The following is a 23,242-nucleotide window of genomic DNA, read 5'->3' as shown; positions in this document are numbered from 1 at the left end:
TGTTTAATAAAAATATAAATCTTATAATCTTCAACTTTTTGTTTTAGAGCTTTGGAAACAACATTCTCTTCCACAGATAACTGTTTTGACTTTGGATATCAGAGGCAATTATTAGAGACACTTTATTTAAATGATATCTGCTCAGGACAAAATTATTTCAAAAATCCATAGGTGTACTATTTATTTATTTATTTATTTTACTTTACAATATTGTATTGGTTTTGCAATACATCAACTACTCAGCCATTAAAAAGAATACATTTGAATCAATTCTAATGAGATGGATGAAACTGGAACCTATTATACAGAGTGAAGTAAGCCAGAAAGAAAAACATAGGTGTACTATTAATGGTAAGATGATTTTACAGAGTTACATGCTATAATTTGAGTATTGAAAATGCATATTACTTAAAAGCAATTTTTATTTGAAATACATTCTCTACCTAGAGAAAAAAATCTAAAAATACTTTTTCTCATTTCCATGTACTAATAGCTTTCCTTTATACTAAGTAACTTTTACATCTATTAAATTTCTTCGGGTGACATATCAGGATATTGACTAATTCTCCAACTATCTCTTTTACAGGATTTATCTATGGCACTTAACTAAAGTCAATCAGATATGGTCTGAATGGTTTAGCAAACTTTTCTGAATGATCTGGGTTTTCTAGCAACACTGGGAAATTTTGTTCAAATTGTTCAGAATAGTGAATTAATAGTTGCTTTTTAATGTTTCTCTAGGGCAAAGACCTATCTGCAGGTTGATTTAAAGTCAGAACAAGTAGTAAGAATTTCTGACAAGTCTCATCCCCTCACCAGAAGTCACATGTTCAAGAGGGAGGAGTCCCATCGAGAATCTATACTTTAGTATATATCAGGAAAAGCAGAATTCACAGTGGCACTGCAGAGAAAACATGAACAAGCTGCAGCCCTGCAAAGCAAATGTCCACAGGATCTATTGTCCACAGTGTGGGCTCCACATTGGTCAAGAAGCAGAACATAAGTGGAACTCTCTCTGGATCACAGTAATGTTAATCTTTAATATCTCTTGGAAAATAGTATGCCTGAGTTGGTAAAACAACTTGTAGGAAGTAAAAGAGAGAGTACTTGGACCTACAAAGACTGATTCCTCTGATTTTCTTTCTGGATGTTTAGAATAAATATAAATCTCTGTATAGAAATTCTCCTTTTTATCTTTATTATGAAGGAAATATTGCTTTATTCCCTACCATAGTAAAGAGGAAGACATGAAGTTATGTCTCAATTTGTGATTTCAGACATTTTCATCCAGCAGAAATAAAAGAGGGAAATGTAGATTAAATTAAAAATAAAGAACTGAAATGTAATATTTTCTTCATTAAGACTTTGAAGCTAGTAAAGACAGACAATTTTGTTCCATTTCTAAACCTCATAGATGCATGAAAAATAATTTGAAGATTTCCTATGTTGAGATTTTAATAGGTAGAAGGATTCTTTTTACCTTCCTGAATTAATCTTTGGAGGCTACAGTGATATTGCAACAAGTTAAGAAATTAACTTGTGGCATTGACTTAATTTTTTTTAATTTTTAGATTTCGTTTTCTTATAATTTTAACTGAAGCTCTGTTTTATTCAGAATTTAGGCACAATTACACACACAGACCTGTCTGTCATTAGATATTATATTGCTCTAATAGTGTGTGACAGCTTGCAATACATTTCAGAGTTATTTATTTCTTCCTGTGCAGGTAGGTGAATGATAGAACCCAGGCTCAAATCATGACTCTTGGAAAGCTTTTTCTGAGAAAATTACCAAATGACTCTCAAAACAGCTATCTTAACAACTACACTCAATTACTCTTCTAAATGTGTCCACTTTTGAATCACGTCCACAGTTTGAAGTAACCTCTTCCTAATATTCAAGAAATATATTTGATGTATAACAAACAAAGAAAGCACAGCTTTTTCTGCTATATCTATACAGAGAGAGGCAAATCAGTGTGATTTTTAACTTATTTTTCAATCATCTATTTTCTTTTAGTCATTTTTAATGGAAGAGTTCTGGATGTTATTTGTTGAGAAGTGATCATTTTATACCCAGTGATAGGGAAAAATGTAGGTGGACTATTGATAATCTGTTCGACTGTTAGAAGTTTTGACAGCTCTGATATGCTCATGCATGTCTAAAGGAACTCTATCTGTATCACACTGCTAAATCATGATGAGTTTACTATTCCTTTGAATAGAAACTAATATTTTCAATTATTTTTCACGAAACTAAATAAATGTTATTTGCAACTATATAGATTAAATGAAAATCTTTTCCATTCATCTGCCACCTTCTATCATCCTATTTAGACAATCATAAAATAGAAGCCTAAGTCTTTATCGCTTATTAAAAAAAAAGTGCTTACTAACAAAGTGATTGAATCTGCCTGCCAATGCAGGAGACTTGAGTTCAATCCCTGAGTCAGCAATATTCCCTGGAGTAGAAAATAGCAACCCACTCCAGTATTCTTGCCTGGCAAATTCCATGGACAGAGGAGTCTGGCAGGCTCACTAAGAGTAGGACACAACTGAGCAACTAACACTTTCATTTCACTTTCAGTGACGTGAAATCACTTTCAGTGATTTTTCATCATTATTCATAGTGTGAAATTTTTTATTCAAAAATTATGTATACACAAGGGGATATACATATGTATAAACATATACATACTTAGGTGAAATGCATTAGGTATTATAGACCACTGCGTAGATGGGGGGAGTTGTTAAACATTTACTCACATGGTGAATGATTATAATTTATTATTAGAATAACTGTAGTAACTAATGATTATTGAGATACCCTACATTCCAAGCATTGTTCTAAAAACTTTGCACTCATTCAATCTTCACCCCAACTCCAAATGATTTTTGTCCCTATTTTTACAGATGAGAAAACTGAGACCAGAAGTGTGATGTAACTTGTCTGAGATTGCACAGCTAAATAATTTTCAGAAATATAAATAAACTCTCTCTGCCTGTGCTGTCATACTCCATGCTACACTGGCCCTCTGTAAATCTCTCTATACATGATACCAAACAAAAAGAGATTATGAGTTCAGGCAATCCCTCTTTAAGCAATGAACATTCAAGAGGTAGTTAAAAGAATGAGCAGAACTTGCAGAATAAATAGGAGTCCAGAAAAGGAGAAGGGTTTCCAGGGCTTTAGATAGGAATGAATCTGACTTGTCAAAGTGAGAGGAGGCTAGTAGTCAATATGTGTAAAGTGATCTGTGAAATGAGAATGAGGCCTTGTGCAGGTTCATCTAGGCCATCTTAAAGAATTAGAATATTTCCTAAATGTAATGGAAAATGACTGGCTAGGTTTGGGCACATGGATAATGTGATTTTATTTAATCTTGTAAAAATGTAAAGGCATAAGACTAGAAGTAAGGAATAAAGATTATTGCCAGAATCTAGAATAGAGATTGGAGAAGGCAATGGCACCCCACTCCAGTACTCTTGCCTGGAAAATCCCATGGACAGAGGAACCTCGTAGGCTGCAGTCCATGGGGTCACTAAGAGTCGGACACGACTAAGTGACTTCACTTTCACTTTCACTTTTCACTTTCATGCATTGGAGAAGGAAATGGTAACCCATTCCAGTGTTCTTGCCTGGAGAATCCCAGGGACAGGGCCTGGTGGGCTGCCGTCTATGGGGTCGCACAGAGTCAGACATGACTGAAGCGACTTAGCAGCAGCAGAATAGAGATGACAGTGATTTGGACTAGGGCACTGATCATGTAAGTTTTTAGAGTGAGAGGACAATTAAAATATATTTTTTCATTAAAACTTACAAGTTTTGGTGATGTTACGTATTGGAGATGAGAGAGATAAACGTGCCAAGAATAAATGCCAGATCTCCTGCATATCAAACTAGAAGACCAAAGGTTCTATTCACTAGGATATGCAAAAAAAGGAATACTCTTCCTCGTTCTAACATTAGCCAAATAATTATATCATATAGGTGAATCCACTGACCAAGTAAAATAGCATGTTCACTGTACATAGTCAATGAAAATTATAAATAATCATAGAAGCAAATCTATTCCAAACTTTCAAATTTACACATGAGAAAATTCAGACCCTTAGTAAAACTCCATAAGTTTAATATAAAAATATATTCAACTCATCACCATAACAGAACCTACAACAAATATCAGATTACTTGGCTGTAATTTTTACTAGTAATATAAATTTGTTACCTTTGTTTAGTTCTATATTTCTTTAAATTATTCAGATAGTCTTTGTTGACAAGTTTCTCCTCTTCCTTTCCCTTCTCCTTTTCTTCCTCCTCCTCCCATTCATCCTCATCGTCCTTCACCTTCTCCACATGCTCTTCTTTTGGATTTGACACTGAAGGATTATGGACCAGAGAAATTATACTTCTCTACATGGCTTCATTCTGCTTGGCTTCTCTGACCATCCCAAACTGGAGACGGTCCTGTCAGGAGTTGTCACTGTCTTCTACTTAATTACCTTGGTCGGTAACACAGCCATCATTCTTGCATCTCTCCTGGATTCCCATCTCCACACACCAATGTACTTTTTCCTCCGGAATTTATCTCTCCTAGATCTGTGTTTCACAACCAGCATCGTCCCCCAGATGCTGGTTAACTTGTGGGGACATGATAAGACCATCAGCTATGTGGGCTGCGTCATTCAGCTCTATGTTTACATGTGGTTTGGCTCCATTGAGTGCCTTCTCCTAGCTGTTATGTCCTATGATCGTTTTACAGCTATCTGTAAGCCCTTGCATTATTTGGTCATCATGAACCCACATTTATGCCTCAAGATGGTTATCATAGTCTGGAGTATTAGTCTGGCCAATTCTGTGGTATTATGTACACTCACCCTGAATTTGCCTAGATGTGGAAACAACCTTCTGGATCATTTCTTGTGTGAGTTGCCAGCTATGGTCAAGATAGCTTGCATAGACACCACAGCAGTTGAAATGTCTGTTTTTGCTTTAGGCATTGTCATTGTCCTTACACCACTCATCCTTATTCTTATATCCTATGGCTACATTGCCAAAGCTGTGCTGAGGATGAAATCAAAAGCAGGCCAGAGAAAAGCAGTTAATACCTGTGGATCTCATCTCACCGTAGTATCCATCTTCTATGGAACTATTATCTACATGTACCTGCAACCAGGTAACAATGCCTCCAAGGACCAGGGTAAGTTCCTCACCCTTTTTTACACTATCATCACTCCAAGTCTCAACCCTCTCATTTATACGTTAAGGAATAAGGACATGAAAGATGCACTGAAGAAGCTGATGAGAGTTGACCACAAATCTACAAAATCAAGGAGAAACTGGAAGTCATAGAAAAAAATTAGTGTGGATAAGGCAATAAAATATTTTCTAGTTGTCTTTCATTTTTAGTGAGGCACGTAATCCTTAGATCACAAAGGTCAATTAATATAATAATTTTTGTATACAAACATTTTTTGGATATAAACAATATTACAACCATCCTATTTAGCTCTTTCATGCCTCTATATGCATGCTCAGTCACATCAAATCTTTGCAACCCCACAGACTGCAGTCTGGCAGGCTCCTGTGTCCATGGAATTCTCCAGGCAGGAACACTGAAGTGGGTTGCCATTTCCTACTCCAGGGGATCTTCCCAACCCAAGGATTTCAAAGCCTGGCAGGCAGATTTTTTACCACTGAGCCATCTGAGAAGCCCTTTATACCTCTAATCTTTGGCATATCTCCAGGAAAAACAAGTCATAGAAATTTTTATTTTTGCTTGTAATGTAACACAGAGGGAATGTAAACATAAACTTGAATGCACTTAATTTATTGGGGTCACAAAGAGTTGGACATGACTGAGCGACAACTGAACAGAACTGAAGCCCCATTAAAAACTGTTCTGGTTATCTAGCTATGTATTTTCAATGCTAATGCTTAGATCTTCAGAAATACAGACCTGAATGAATAGTTTCATATATGTTATGAGTTGTATATAAAATAATAATATGCTAATGGTTTTCTGCATTAAATATCTTATGACTCCATTCAAACATATATACTTATTTTGTGCAGACAATGCAAGCTACAAGGTAGTAATTTGTTATAAGCACCACTTGAAACAATTCACTTTTTTTCAATGAAATTTGATCATTAACAGCATGAGTAAAAGATCTCTGTTTTTTAAGTCTGTTACATCTTTATAATGATATGAGGAAGTGAGAAGACACCAAAAAATGATTTTAAAGATGACAACACAGTCATATTCATTTCTTATTTATTTATAAAACATTTGTTCATGATTGTCCATCTCAATGGAAAGAAGAGTATGGCTAGTTTGAGATTAGTTAGGCTTTGGGGGAGATCTGTGGACAGTAGAATTTATGTGATTTTTTTATTTTTTTTTTCTATTTAAGTCTCTTTTATTTTATTTTTTTTTCAGTTAATTTTATTTTATTTTTAAACTTTACATAATTGTATTAGTTTTGCCAAATATCAGAATGAAATATAGATTTGTAAATTTGTACGTAGTGGAGTTTCATACAATGAATAAATATCTTCACTTATCTTGATACAAATTTTTAGTTTTATATATATTATGAAACTTATTATGAAACTATTGTGATACTTTTGAATTAAACTTTGATATTTTCTATGCAATACCTTTTTCTGCTGCTGCTGCTAAGTCGCTTCAGTCATGTCAGACCCTGTGCAATCCCATAGACAGCAGCCCACCAGACTCCCCCATCCCTGGGACTCTCCAGGCAAGAACACTGGAGTGGGTTTCTCTAACAGATTCCATAATTTAAAATTGTAATCAATCTAAATACATAGTATTTCCTCCTCTATCACTTCATAATTCTTGAACTGTAGAAAGGAGTCACTAGATAATTTTACTTTCCCAGGCAGAACAATGTGATGACTCACATAAAATATATTTAATATGGTACAGGATATTGTCAGTGTTCTTATTGTCCATCTACTACATGTTTTAGAGTTACCTTCAGAAACAGTTCACCAACCTATAAAAAAGTTCATCAGTACACAAAATGTAAACTATGTGATCCTGATTTATATAGTCTGGCCACCCCACCCATTACATTTAACAAGAGGAAAAAAAGTAAACCAAAATGGCAGGTAGAAACATAAGGGAAAAATAAACAATAGAGATACAGAGCAAGCAGAAAATAAAAAATAAAACAGCAGGAGTGAATCCTAATTTATCAATAATCACCCTAAATATAAATGGATTGAATTCACCAATCAAAAGACACAGAGCATCTGGAGGGATTACAAAATAGGACCTAACTATATGATGCCTCCAGGAGATTCACCTCAGCCCTAAAGACAAATATAGACTCGAAGTGAAGGGATGAAGGATGATACTGTAAGCAAATGGCAGCCAAAAGAAAGGAGTGTAGCCACACTTATGACATCAGATAAAACAGACTTCAAGCAAAAAAAAAAAAAAAAAATAACCAAGAGACAGAGATCAACATTATAGAATGATAAAGGGGACGATTTACAAGAAGACATGATAGTTACTTATATATATGAACCTAACATAGCAACACCAAAATATATAAAGCAATTATTAACAGACATAAAGGGAATTAAAGGGAGAAATTGATAGGACCACAATAATAGTAGGGAACATTAACATCCCACTTACAGCCATGGGTAGATCATCCAGATGAAAGAAAATAGGGAAAGGGCAGCCTTAAATGAAATGTTAGACCTACTGATTCAATAGATTTATATAGAACATTTAATCCAAATTCAGAATAATACACATTCTTTTCAGGTGTACATGGAAAATGCTTAAGAATAGACCATATGCTGTGACACAAGACTCAATAAGTTAAGAAGACTGAAATCATATCAAGCATCTTTTGTGATCATAATGGTATGAAACTGGAAACAACTATAAGAAGAAAACTGAAAATATCACACAAATATGTGGAGACTGAAAAACATGCTACTGAACAACTACTTGGTCAATAAAGAAATCAAAGAAGAAAGCAAAAAATATCTGAAGACACACAGAAATGAAAATATGACACATCAAAATCATTGGGATACAGAAAAAGTAGTTTTGAGAGGGAAGTTTATGGCAATATAGGCCTACCTCAAGAAATAATAAAAATCTCAAATAAAAAAGATAGTCTCTTCAATAAATGGTGTTGGACACTCAGCCATAAAAAAGAATGAAATGATGCCATTTGCAACAACATGGATAAACCTAGAGATTACCATACTAAGTAAAGTCAGACAGAAAAAGACAAACTCCATAAAATAGGACTTATATGTGGAAGCTAAAACAAGATACAGATGAACTTATTTACAAAACAGAAACAGACTCACAGACAAAGAAAACAAACTTTGGCTACCAAAGGGGAAAGGGAATGGGAGAGGGATAAACTACAAATTTGGAATTAGCAGAAAGAAATTAGTATATATAAAACAGCTAAACAACAAGGTCCTATTGTATAGCACAGGGAACTATTTTCAATATTCTGTAATAAAACATAATGGAAAAGAATATGTGTGTGTGTGTGTATTCTGAATTGCTTTGCTATGTACCAGAAACTAACACAACATTGTAAATCAACTATACTTCAATAAATAAATGAATATTTTTTTAATTTAAAAAATAAATGTTGTTGGGAAAATTGCACATCAACATGCAAAGAAAGAAACTAGACCACTATCTTACACCATACAACAAATCAACTCAAAATGATTTAAAGAAACCATAAAACTACTAGAAGAAATCATAGGCAGTATGTTCTGTAACATTGGTCTTAGCAATATTTTTCTGGATATGTGACCTCAGGCAAAGAAAACAAAAGCAAAAGTAAAGATGGGACTACATCAAACCAAAAAGATTCTGCACAGCAAAGGAAATCAACTAAAGTAAAAGACAACCTGGCAAATTGAAGAAGATTTTTGCAAATCATATATATATTTGAAAAATATATAAAGAACTCATACAACTCAACAACAACAACAACAAAACCTGATTAAAAACTTGTCAGAGTACCAGTGCAAGTTTGATCCATGAATCAGGGCACTCAAAGCTAGTGCTCTGGGACAAGACAGAGGGATGGGGTGGGCAGGGAGGTGGGAGGGGGATTCAGGATGGAGGGACACATGTGTACTCATGGCAGATCCATGTCGATGTTTGCCAAAAACCACCACAATATTGTAAAGTAATTAGCCTCCAATTAAAATAAACTTTAAAAATATTTAAAGATCAGAGTATCTGAATAGACATTTTTCCAAAGAAGACAAACAGATGGCCAATAGGTACAACAAAAGATGTTTAACATCACTAGATATTAGAGAAATGGAAGTAAAAACCACAATGAGATATCATCTCATAGCCATTAGTGTGCATATTATCGAAAAGGCCATAAGTAACAAGTATTGGAGAAGATGTGGAGAAAAGAAAACCCTCATATATTGTTGGTGAGAATATAAATTGGTGCAGCCACTATGGAAAACAGTATGGAGATTCCTTTTAAAATTAAGAATAGAATACCATATGTTTCAGGTATTAAACTTCTGAATATTTATCTGAGAATATTAAAATAGTAATTTGAGAAGATATATGCAACCCTCTGTTCATCACAGCATTATTTACAATAGTCAAGATACACAAACAAGGGATGAATGGATAAAGAAAATGTATAAATATATGACTGAATACTACTTAGCCATAAAAAAGATGAAATCTTGCCACTTACAACAATATGAATGGACCTTAAAGGTATAATGCTAAGTAAGATAAGTCAAATGTTGAAAAACCTATACTGTAAGATTTCACACATATGTAGAATTTAAAAATGAATAAATAAAAATAAATGAAGAAACCAAACCAAACAAAAATAGACACATAGATGCAGAGAATAGAGTGGTGGTTACCAAAAGGGAAAGGTAAAATGGGTAAAGGGGTATAACTGTATGATGGATAGAAACTACACTTTTGTAGTGTATATAAAAGTCAAAATGTAATATTGTACACATGAAACATATAATGTTATAAACCAGTTACCTCAAAAAATAAAAATTTTTAAATAAAACAAAAAAATTAATCAATTAACTTAATATGATAATATTGTGGGTTTTTCTTAACATACCACAAGACAGCCATATGATGATAATTTTTAAAACTAGATGATGAACAAGACAAGGGTGCCCACTTTCACCATTACTATTCAACATAGTTTTGGAAGTTTTGGCCACAGCAATCAGAGCAGAAAAAGAAATAAAAGGAATCCAAATTGGAAAAGAAGAAGTAAAACTCTCACTGTTTGCAGATGACATGATCCTCTACATAGAAAACCTTAAAGACTCCACCAGAAAATTACTAGAACTAATCAATGACTATAGTAAAGTTGCAGGATATAAAATCAACACCCAGAAATCCCTTGCATTCCTATACACTAATAATGAGAAAACAGAAAGAGAAATTAAGGAAACAATTCCATTCACCATTGCAACGGAAAGAATAAAATACTTAGGAATATATCTACCTAAAGAAACTAAAGACCTATATATAGAAAACTATAAAACACTGGTGAAAGAAATCAAAGAGGACACTAATAGATGGAGAAATATACCATGTTCATGGATTGGAAGAATCAATATACTGAAAATGAGTATTCTACCCAAAGCAATTTATAGATTCAATGGAATCCCTATCAAGCTACCAACAGTATTCTTCACAGAGCTAGAACAAATAATTTCACAATTTGTATGGAAATACAAAAAACCTCGAATAGCCAAAGCGATCTTGAGAAAGAAGAATGGAACTGGAGGAATCAACCCTACCTGACTTCAGGCTCTACTACAAAGCCACAGCCATCAAGACAGTATGGTACTGGCACAAAGACAGAAATATAGATCAATGGAACAAAATAGAAAGCCCAGAGATAAATCCATGCACATATGGACACCTTATCTTTGACAAAGGAGGCAAGAATACACAATGGATTAAAGACAATCTCTTTAATAAGTGGTGCTGGGAAAACTGGTCAACCACTTGTAAAAGAATGAAACTAGAACACTTTCTAACACCATACACAAAAATAAACTCAAAATGGATTAAAGATCTAAACGTAAGACCAGAAACTATAAAACTCCTTGAGGAGAACATAGGCAAAACACTCTCCAACATACATCACAGCAGGATCCTCTATGACCCACCTCCCAGAATATTGGAAATAAAAGCAAAAATAAACAAATGGGACCTAATTAAACTTAAAAGCTTCTGCACAACAAAGGAAACTATAAGCAAGGGGAAAAGACAGCCTTCAGAATGGGAGAAAATAATAGCAAATGAAGCAACTGACAAACAACTAATCTCAAAAATATACAAGCAACTCCTACAGCTCAACTCCAGAAAAATAAATGACCCAATCAAAAAATGGGCCAAAGAACTAAATAGACATTTCTCCAAAGAAGACATACAGATGGCTAAGAAACACATGAAAAGATGCTCAACATCACTCATTATCAGAGAAATGCAAATCAAAACCACTATGAGGTACCATTTCACGCCAATCAGAATGGCTGCGATCCAAAAGTCTACAAGTAATAAATGCTGGAGAGGGTGTGGAGAAAAGGGAACCCTCTTCCACTGTTGGTGGGAATGCAAACTAGTACAGCCACTATGGAGAACAGTGTGGAGATTCCTTAAAAAACTGGAAATAGACCTGCCTTATGATCCAGCAATCCCACTGCTGGGCATACACACTGAGGAAACCAGAAGGGAAAGAGACACGTGTACCCCAATGTTCATCGCAGCACTGTTTATAATAGCCAGGACATGGAAGCAACCTAGATGTCCATCAGCAGATGAATGGATAAGAAAGCAGTGGTACATATACACAATGGAGTATTACTCAGCCATTAAAAAGAATACATTTGAATCGGTTCTAATGAGGTGGAGGAAACTGGAGCCTATTATACAGAGTGAAGTAAGCCAGAAAGAAAAACACCAATACAGTATACTAACGCATATATATGGAATTTAGAAAGATGGTAACAATAACCCTGTATGTGAGACAGCAAAAGAGACACTGATGTATAGAACAGTCTTTTGGACTCTGTGGGAGAGGGAGTGGGTGGGATGATTTGGGAGAACGGCACTGAAATACGTATAATATCATACATGAAACGAGTCGCCAGTCCAGGTTCGATGCACGATACTGGATGCTTGGGGCTGGTGCACTGGGACGACCCAGAGGGATGCAATGGGGAGGGAGGAGGGAGGAGGGTTCAGGATGGGGAACACATGTATACCTGTGGCGGATTCATTTTGATATTTGGCAAAACCAATATTGTAAAGTTTAAAAATAAAATAAAATTTTTTAAAAAATAAAATAAAATAAAACTAGATGATGGATCCATGGGGTTATAGTATTATTCACTCTATTTTTGTACATGTTAGAAAGTGTCTATAATAAAAGGTTTTAAATGTCTTAAAAATCTTTTTTGAATATATTAACAAGCTCTTCAACAGTTGGAAATTTCTTCTTGAAGCCATATTTCCATTGTTCCTCTCATCCAGAATTTTACAGTAATGTATTATATTTGTTCCTTTGCAAGTCTTTTGACTATTATTCTTCTCAGCAACAAATACATAAATTAATTGAAATTATTTTTTAAATATCCTGTGATCATATATCTTTCAGTATTCAAATTTTTCTTCTGGATTAACTTTTCAGTATTCATTTAAATGCTTATGTTTTTTTTAATGAAGGACAAGTAAAGATGAGATAAACAAACTATGCCAAGCTTTCGCAGAACATATCCTAGGAAATTTCTGAATGCCTCACCTTGACCTGCATCATAATGATGTTTAATTACTTTTGTGGGTCACCAATCCCCAGGGCTTTAAAAATATCTAGAAATCAAATTACCAACTTTCTTAGATATCATACCCATGAACTATCTTTTACCCATCACACTTCTCTTTTTGTAAGGTTAACAAATACCTAAAATATGCCCAATAAAAACATAATTGCTAAACTCAATTATTCTCAGGGTGGAAAGACAGAACACAATATAATAGCTTTTATTCCATAGTCTCTTTTCCTAAGATCATCTCCATATTTTTCTCTGATTGGATCTAATTAACCACCCAGCCAGTTTATAATGGCTGGTTCAGACCAGGAAATCCTTGGATTTAATCAGACCATTAAATCCATAGTGATTTAATGTTCCAGATAAAAGCAACCCTACTAACTAAACTAACCATTGCAACTTGAGGAGTGGTGGACTAATAAATCCAGAGTGGGAAACAGATACTAAGGTTCTTCACACAGCAGATAAGTGATTAATTCTTTCAACATCTCTCTTTTTATAAGAGTGTAATCTAAACACACATTTTTCAAATTCAGAGATTCACAAACATACAAGAAAGATGAAATGTCATCTTGACTATGATTGGTTTCATTTAAAATCATTCTTGGAATTCCCTGGCAGGCCAGTGGTTAAGAGTCTGCACTTTTATTGCTGTAGGTGTGGGTTCGATCCTTGGTTGAGGAACTAAGATCCCACAAGCTGCCAAATGTAGCAAAATAAATAAATAATTTTCTTAAATAACTGAGTGAAGTGAAAGTCAATCAGTCATGTCCAACTCTTTGCGACCCCATGGATTATACAGTCTGTGGAATTCTCCAGGCCAGAATACTGGAGTGGGTAGCTTTTCCCTTCTCCAGGGGATCTTCCCAGCCCAGGGATCGAACTGGGGTCTCCTGCATTACAGGCAGATTCTTTACCAACTGAGCTTTCCCTCATTTGTGAAACAAAAACCATATCATAAATAGGTTAAATTTGAAGATGCTGTGATACTCAATACTTGAATAGTGATGGATTTTATAGAGTAACAGCTACTGCAAGTCAAATACGCATATACACGCTTTGTCCAATATCAAGCCCAATGGAAAAAAAAAAAAAGATGTTCTTGTTTATCTTTGCAGTATATGCAGAGATTTGCCTATCTTTCAATGGATATTTTCTATATTTTTTAATTAATTTATTTATTTTAATTGGAGACTAATTATTTTACAATATTGTGGTGGTTTTTGCTATACATTCACATGAATCAGCCATGGGTGTACATGTGTTCCCCATCCTGAACTCCCCTCCCACCTCCCTCACCATCCCATCCCTCAGGGTCATCCAAGTGCACTGGCCCTCAGCGCCCTGTCTCATGCATTAAACCTGGACTGGTGATCCATTTCACATATGATAATATACATGTTTCAACGCTATTCTCTCAAATCATCCCACCCTCGCCTTCTCCCACAGAGTCCAAAAGACTATTCTTTATCTCAGTGTCTCTTTTGCTGTCTCACATATGGGGTCCTCATTTCCATCTTTCTAAATTCCATATATATGTGTTAATACACTGTATTGGTGTTTTTCTTTCTGACTTACTTCACTCTGTATAATAGGTTCCAGTTTCATCCACCTCATTAGAACTGATTCAAATGCATTCTTTTTAATGGTTGAGTAATATTCCATGGTGTATATGTACCACAGCTTTCTTATCCATTCCTCTGCCAGTGGACATCTAGCTTGCTTCCATATCCTAGCTTTGTAAACAGTGCTGTGATGAACATTGGGGTACACGTGTCTCTTTCAATTCTGGTTTCCTCGGTGTGTATGCCCAGCAGTGGGATTGCTGGGTCGTATGGCAGTTCTATTTCCAGTTTTTTAAGGAATCTCCACACTGTTCTCCATAGTGGCTGTACTAGTTTGCATTCCCACCAACAGTGTAAGAAGGTTCCCTTTTCTCTGCAGCCTCTCCAGCATTTATTGTTTGTAGCAGCCATTCTGACTGGCATGAGATGGTACCTCACTGAGGTTTTGATTTGCATTTCTTTGATACTCAGTGATGTTGAGCATCTTTTCATGTGCTTGTTAGCCATCTGTATATAATTATTTTAATACTAGAAAGTATGCAATTACAGTTTTCAACAAATATTAAGTGAGTCCCTATTTTTTGTCACTACTAAAATAGATACTGGAGATACAACAGAGAACAAAAATCTGCTGACAGATTTTACAGAAATATCATTAAATGAATCAATAAACAATTTTCCTGACTTGGAAGAATTTTTTTTAATTTCATGCTACAGAGTAGGTTATCAATATGTTAATTGCTGATCTACAATTAAATATATAGATCAATGGTTGAAAAATCAGGAAATTGTAATCTGAGAATCTCTTATACTTATGTTTAAGAGACGAAGGTGTCTCTAAGAAGGTAAAACCATTTTATCAACAAATTCATTTTCTCATAGCAAGATTTATTCTGATGTCATTTTTAAAAGATGATATGTAATGGAATCATCTATAGGATTTTTTTAAGCCACACAGCAATGCCACCTCCCAAAGAAATGAATATTTGTCTAAAGACTAGTGCTCAGACAAGATTGAAAACAAAAGCCCTATAAAACTAGAAAATCTAGAATAGGATGCTCAGAAATTTGGGTCAGTCCATCATTTCATGTACTCTTTACAGAGGAACCTGGAAGGCTGCAGTCCATGGGGTCACTGAGGGTTGAACACGACTGAGTGACTTCACTTTCACTTTTCACTTTCATGCATTGGAGAAGGAAATGGCAACCCAATCCAGTGTTCTTGCCTGGAGAATTCCAGGGATGGGAGAGCCTGGTGGGCTGCCGTCTATGGGGTCGCACAGAGTTGGACAAGACTGACGTGACTTAGCAGCAGCAGCAGCAGCAGTTTTTCTGGAGAAGGCAATGGCAACCGACTCCAGTACTCTTGCCTGGAAAATCCCATGGATGGAGGAGCCTGGTGAGCTGCAGTCCATGGGGTCGCTAAGAGTCGGACACGACTGGGCGACTTCACTTTCACTTTATATTTTTGTGGGTTAACATTTTGTAGTGTAGTGCCAAAATTGCAGGTGCAAAGAAAGAAATAGATACAGTGACTTTGATGGCAGCAAAGATGTTGAAAGTAACATCTTTACTTTTAAAAAGTAAAAAAGATATTTTAAGTGTGGGCCGTGAAATGCCCACTGAAAGTCTGCAATAAAAAAACTCACTAGCAAATAATCCTATGTCCAAGTAAATTGTCTTTTATATATGAAAGAACCAGTGTGGAGATTCCTTAAAAAACTGGAAATAGACCTGCCTTATGATCTAGCAGTCCCACTGCTGGGCATACACACTGAGGAAACCAGAAGGGAAAGAGACACGTGTACCCCAATGATCATCGCAGCACTGTTTATAATAGCCAGGACATGGAAGCAACCTAGATGTCCATCAGCAGATGAATGGATAAGAAAGGTGTGGTACATATACACAATGGAGTATTATTCAGCCATTAAAAAGAATACATTTGAATCAGTTCTAATGAGGTGGATGAAATTGGAGCCTATTATACAGAGTGAAGTAAGCCAGAAAGGGAAACACCAATACAGTATACTAACGCATATATATGGAATTTAGAAAGATGGTAACAATAACCCTGTGTACGAGACAGCAAAAGAGACACTGATGTATAGAACAGTCTTTTGGACTCTGTGGGAGAGGGAGAGGGTGGGAAGATTTGGGAGAATGGCATTGAAACATGTAAAATATCATGTATGAAACGAGTTGCCAGTCCAGGTTCGATGCACGATACTGGATGCTTGGGGCTGGTGCACTGGGACGACCCAGAGGGATGGAATGGGGAGGGAGGAGGGAGGAGGGTTCAGGATGGGGAGCACATGTATACCTGTGGCGGATTCATTTTGATATTTGGCAAAACTAATACAGTTATGTAAAGTTTAAAAATAAAATAAAATTTAAAAAAAATTTTAAAAAAAGAAAGAACCAGAAATTTTCTGATATGAAATAGCTCAGATAGTAGGCAATTCATGTAATTTCTTAAATTTTTCAGCATTAATGCAGTCAAGCAAGAGATCAATGAGAGTGTCAAATATCCAAGAACCAAGAGACTAAAGAAAAATTGTTACCAGTATGTGAAATATGTTGTTGATTTTTACTCAGAATCCACTGTAGCATCACACTGTGTGGTTTCCTGTACTATAAGGGCTAGAAAGTGAAAACTATTAGATATATTCATGTAAGAATTTAAAGGGGGAGGCAGGTAGAGACTGTTCTCTGAAGTATTCTTTTCTAGAAAGTGAAGATGTAAAGATACCAGTATTTCATCTCTAGATTAATGTTTGTCAAGATGCAGATTGGATGGCAGTGTCACCCAGATTCTCTGTTGCAGGGTGCTTAATTAATTTAGAAAAGACTAGTTACAAAAAAAAAGCTTGAACTAACACTATGTTTAATAATGAAATAATGAATATTTTCCTCCTGAATTCAGGAAAGAGTCGGACACGACTAAGCAACTTCACTCACTCACTCACTTTCTGGTTTCTTCATTACCCCTTTCTACAGATGTCAAAAAGTGAAGATAGTGGACATATCCAATTCCAGCTCAGGTGGTAACTTCATTCTGCTGGGCTTTTCCGATCAACCCAAACTGGACCCCATTATCTCTGTGACCATTTTGCTCTTCCATACCATGACTCTGATAAACAACACAGCAATTATCCTGCTAACTTTTCTGGACAGCCGATTTCATACACCCATGTACTTCTTCCTCAGTAACCTCCCATTTTTAGATATCTGTTACATAACTAGTATTGTTCCCCAGATGTTGATAAATCTGTGCAGGCCAAACAAATTAATTACTTATGCAGGTTGTATCCTACAGTTCTTCTTTGCCTTTGACTTCGGTGCAACAGAAAACCTTTTATTGGTTGTCATGGCCTATGATCACTATGCAGCAGTCTGCCAACCCTTGCACTACCTGGTTATCATGCACCCTCAGTTCTGTAAGAAGATGGCAGCAGCATCATGGTTGACTGGCATGTGTGGTGCCCTGACCATGAGCGCTTTTGCCTTTTCACTGCTGCTATGTGGTCACACACTCGATAACTGCTTTTGTGAGATGCCTGTCTTTCTTAAGATAGCCTGTGCATACACCAAAGTAATGGATGGTACCATTTACACACCTGGAGTAATTTACCTTGTTTTGCCACTGTTTTTCATTCTTGTCTCATAGGGAATCATCACTCAAGCTGTGACTAAGATCAAGTCAGGCAAGGCTGGAAGGTGATTAAGGAAGGCAAGGTGATTAACACGTGTGATGCTCAACACTTGTGCTGCTCATCTCACTGTGGTCAGCCTCTTTTATGGCAGTGTCATCTACATGTACTTGTAACCAAAGAAAGGTTCCATGCACAAAGCTGATAAATTTCTTACCCTTTTTTCCATTCTAATTTTTAATTTAAATTTATTTATTTTAATTGGAGGCTAATTACTCTACAATATTGTATTGGTTTTGCCATACATCAACATGAATCCACCACAGGTGTTCACGTGTTCCCCATCCTGAACCTCCCCCCACCTCCCTCCCTGTACCATCCCTCTGGTTCATCCCAGTGCACCAGCCCCAAACATACTGCATCCTGTATCGAACCTGGACTGGCGATTCATTTCTTATATGGTATTTTACATGTTTCAATGCCATTCTCCCAAATCATCCCACCTTCTCCCTCTCCCACAGAGTCCAAAGACTGTTCTATACATCTGTGTCTCAATTGTTCTCTCGCATACAGGGTTATCATTACCATCTTCCTAAATTCCATATATATGCATTAGTATACTGTATTGGTGTTTTTCTTTCTGGCTTACTTCACTCTGTATAATAGGCTCCAGTTTCACCCACTTCATTAGAACTGATTCAAATGTATTTTTTTTAATGGCTGAGTAACACTCCATTGTGTATATGTTTACACCGTTATCACCCCAAGTCTTAACCCACTAATATACACTCAGGAATACAGATGTCAAAGGGGCATTAAAATGGCTTTTTATAAGAACCCAACATAGGAGCACCCCACATGTAAAGCAAATGTAACAAGTATGAAAGGGGAAAATAACAGTAACACAGTAATAGTGGGAGACTTTAATACCCCCACTCACACCTATGGATAGATCAACCAAACAAAAAATTAGCAAGGAAACACAAACCTTAAATGATAAAATGGACCAGTTAGACCTAATGGATATGTATAGGACATTTCACCCCAAAGCAATAAATTTCACCTTTTTCACAAGTGCACACAAAACATTCTCCAAGATAGATCACATCCTGGGCCATAAATCTACCCTTGGCAAATTTTTTAAAAATCGAAATCATGTCAAGCATCTTTTCTGATCACAATGCGGTAAGATTAGATGTCAACTACAAGAAAAAAAACTATTAAAAATTCAAATATATGGAGGCTAAACAATAGGCTTATGAATAACCAACAGATCACAGAAGAAATCAAAAATGAAATCAAATATGCATAGAAACAAATGAAAATGAAAACATTATAACCCAAAACCTATGAGATTCAGTAAAAGCAGTGCTAAGAGGAAGGTTCATAGCAATACAAGCTTACCTCAAGAAACAAGAAAACATCAAATAAACAACCTAACATTAATAAAGCAACTAGAAAAAGAAGAAATGAAGAACCCCAAAGTTAGTAGAAGGAAAGAAATCATAAAAATCAGAGCAGAAATAAGTGGAAAAAAAAAAAAGATACTATAGTGAAAATCAACAAAAAAGCTGGTTCTTCAAGAAGATAAATAAAATAGACAAACCATTAGCCAGACTCATTAAGAAAAAAAAAGGAGCAGAATCAAATCAACAAACTTAGAAATGAAAATGGAGAAATCAAAATAGACAACCCAGAAATATGAAGGATCATAAGAGAACACTATCAGCAACTACATGACAATAAAATGGACAACTTGGAAGAAATGGGCAAATTCTTAGAAAACTGAACCAGGAAGAAATAGAAAATCTTAACAGAACCCATCACAAGCATGGAAATCAAAACTGTAATCAAAAATCTTCCACAAACAAAAGTCCAGGACCAGATGGCTTCACAGGTGAATCCTACGAAACATTTAGAGAAGAGCTAACACCTATCCTCCTCAAACTCTTCCAGAATATTGCACAGGAAGGTAAACTCCCAAACTCATTCTATGAGGCCATCATCACCCTAATACCAAAACCAGACAAACATGCCACAAAAGAAGAAAACTACAGGCCAATATTACTGATGAACACAGATGCAAAAATCCACAACAAAATTCTAGCATACAGAATCCAACAACATATTAAAAAGATCATACATCATGACCAACTGGGCTTTACCCCAGGGATGCAAGAATTCTTCAATATTCAATGTTATACATCACACTAACAAATTGAAAGATAAAAGCCATATGATTATCTCAATAGATGCAGAAAAAGTCTTTGACAAAATTCAACACCCATCTGGAAAAGGCAATGGCAACCCACTCCAGTGCTCTTGCCTGGAGAATCCCTTGGACAGAGGAGCCTGGTAGGCTGCAGTTCATGGGGTGGCTAAGAGTCGGACACAACTGAGCGATGTCACTTTAACTTTTCACTTTCATGCATTGGAGAAGAAAACGACAACCCACTCCAGTGTTCTTGCTTGGAGAATCCCAGGGATGGGGGAGCCTTGTGGGCTGCCATCTATGGGGTCGCACAGAGTGAGACACAACTGAAGCGACTTAGCAGAAGCAGCAATAGCAACACCCATTTATGATTAGGAAAAAAAAAAAAAAAAACCTCTCCAGAAAGCAGGCATAGAAGGAACATACCTTAACATAATATAAGGCATATATGACAAAACCACAGCAAAGTATCCTCAATAGTGAAAAACTGACAGCATTTCCTTTAAAGTCAGGAACAAGAAAAGGGTGCCCTCTCTCGCAACTACTATTCAACATAGTTTTGGAAGTTTTAGCCACAGCAATCAGAGAAGAAAAAGAAATAAAAGGAATCCAGATTGGAAAAGAAGAAGTAAAACTATCACTGTTTGCAGATGACCTGATCCTCTACACAGAAAACTCTAAAGACACCACCAGAAAACTACTAGAGCTAGTCAATGAATACAGTAAACTTGAAGGATATAAAATTAACACACACAATCCCTTGCATTCCTATACACTAACAGTGAGAAAACAGAAAGAGAAATTAAGGAAACAATCCCATTCACCATTGCAATGAAAAGAATAAAATACTTAGCAGTAAATTTACCTAAAGAAATAAAAGACCTATATATAGAAAACTATAAAACATTGATGAAAGAAATCAAAGATGACACAAATAGATGGAGAAATATGCCATGTTCATGGGTCAGAAGAATCAGTATAGTGAAAATGAGTATACTACCCAAAGCAATCTATAGATTCAATGTAATTCCTATCAAGCTACCAATGGTGTTTCTCACAGAACTAAAATAAATAATTTCACACTTTGTATGTAAATGCAAAAAACCTCGAATAACCAAAGCAATCTTGAGAAAGAAGAATGGATGGAGGAATCAATCTGCCTGATTTCAGACTATACTACAAAGCTACAGTCATCAAGACAGTATGGTACTGGCAAAAGACAGGAATACAGATCTATGGGATAAAATACAAAGCCCAGAGATGAATCCACACACCTATGGACACCTTATCTTTGACAAAGGAGGCCAAAATATACAATGGACAAAAGACAATCTCTTTAACAAGTGGTGCTGGGAAAACTGGTCAACCACCTGTAAAAGAAAAACTAGAACACTTTTAACACCATACACAAAAATAAACTCTAAATGGACTAAAGATTTAAATGTAAGACCAGAAACTATAATACTCCTAGAGGAAAACATAGGCAGAACACTCTCTGACATAAATCACAGCAAGATCCTCTATGATCCACCTCCCAGAGCAATGGAAATAAAAGCAAAAATAAACAAATGGGACCTAATTAAACTTAAAAGCTTCTGCACAATGAAGGAAACTATAAGCAAGATGAAAAGACAGCCTTCAGAATGGGAGACAATAATAGCAAATGAAGCAACTGACAAAGAATTAATCCCAAAAATATACACGCTGCTCATGCAGCTCAATACCAGAAAAATAAATGACCCAATCAAAAATGGGCCAAAGAACTAAACAGACATTTCTCCAAAGAAGACATACAGATGGCTAACAAACACATGAAACCATGCTCAACATGACTCCTTATCAGAGAAATGCAAATCAAAACCACAATGATGTATCATCCCATGCCAGTCAGAATGGCTGCTCTCCAAAAGTCTACAAACAATAAATGCTGGAGAGGGTGTGGAGAAAAGGGAACCCTCTTACACTGTTGGTGGGAACTATGCAGCCACTATGCAGAACACTGTGGAGATTCCTTAAAAAACTGGAAATAGAACTGCCATATGACCCATCAACCCCACTGCTGGGCAGACACACTGAGGAAACCAGAATTGAAAGAAACATGTGTACACCAATGTTCATTGCAGGACTGCTTACAATAGCTAGGACATGGAAGCAACCTAGATGTCCATGGGCAGACGAATGGATCAGACACTTGTGGTACATATACACAATGGAATATTACTGAGCTAATTAAAAAGAACACATTTGAGTCAGTTCTAATGAGGCGGATGAAACTGGAGCCTATTATATGGAGTGAAGTAAGTCAAAAAGAAACATACCAATACAATATATTAAACTGTGAACTTTCATACCGATAATTCTTAAAAATCCAATTTGATTTCCCTGGTGGCTCAGATGGTAAAGCGTCTGCCTACAATGCAGGAGACCCAGGTTCAATCCCTGGGTAGGGAAGATCCCCTGGAGAAGGAAATGGCAACTCACTCCGGTATTCTTGCCTGGAAAATCCCATGGACGGAAGAGCCTGGTAGGTTACAGTCCATGGGGTTGCAAAGAGTATATTAATGCATACATATGGAATTTAGAAAGATTGTAACAACCAGCCTATATGTGAGACAGCAAAAAGACACAGATATAAGAACAGATTTTGAACTCTATGGGAGAGGGTGAGGGTGGGATAATTTGAGAAAATAGCATTGAAACATGTATATTACAATATGTGAAATAGATGACCAGTCCAAGTTCAATGCATGAAACAGGGCACTCAAAGCCAGTGCACTGGGACAACCCTGAGGGATGGAATGGGAAGGGAGGTGGGAGCGGAGTTAGGGAGAGGGGGGACACATGTACACCCATGGCTAATTCATGTCAATGTATGGCAAAAACAACCACAATATTGTAAAGTAATTAGCCTCCAATTATAATAAATAAAATAATTTTA

General features: G+C 36.0%; 1 protein-coding gene and 1 non-coding gene across 2 annotated transcripts; both read left to right on the top strand.

Annotated features, from left to right (window-relative positions):
- The first annotated feature begins 4,390 nt into the window (after positions 1-4,390).
- On the top strand, positions 4,391-5,353 carry LOC102407569 (olfactory receptor 2W1). The gene has a single exon (XM_006041805.3). The coding sequence runs from the start codon at positions 4,391-4,393 to the stop codon at positions 5,351-5,353; it is 963 nt and encodes a 320-aa protein (XP_006041867.3).
- Positions 5,354-22,683: 17,330 nt separating this feature from the next.
- On the top strand, positions 22,684-22,755 carry TRNAY-AUA. Its single transcript has one exon. It is a non-coding gene; the product is annotated as a tRNA-Cys (tRNA).
- The last annotated feature ends 487 nt before the right edge of the window (positions 22,756-23,242 follow it).

Source organism: Bubalus bubalis, chromosome 2 (assembly GCF_019923935.1).
Source record: "Bubalus bubalis isolate 160015118507 breed Murrah chromosome 2, NDDB_SH_1, whole genome shotgun sequence".
NCBI lineage: Eukaryota > Metazoa > Chordata > Mammalia > Artiodactyla > Bovidae > Bubalus > Bubalus bubalis.
This window is presented reverse-complemented; position numbering and strand designations above follow the sequence as displayed.

Coding starts and splice junctions, on each gene's coding strand:
- LOC102407569 (XM_006041805.3), top strand. CDS start 4,391: ATGGACCAGAGAAATTATACTTCTCTACATGGCTTCATTCTGCTTGGC.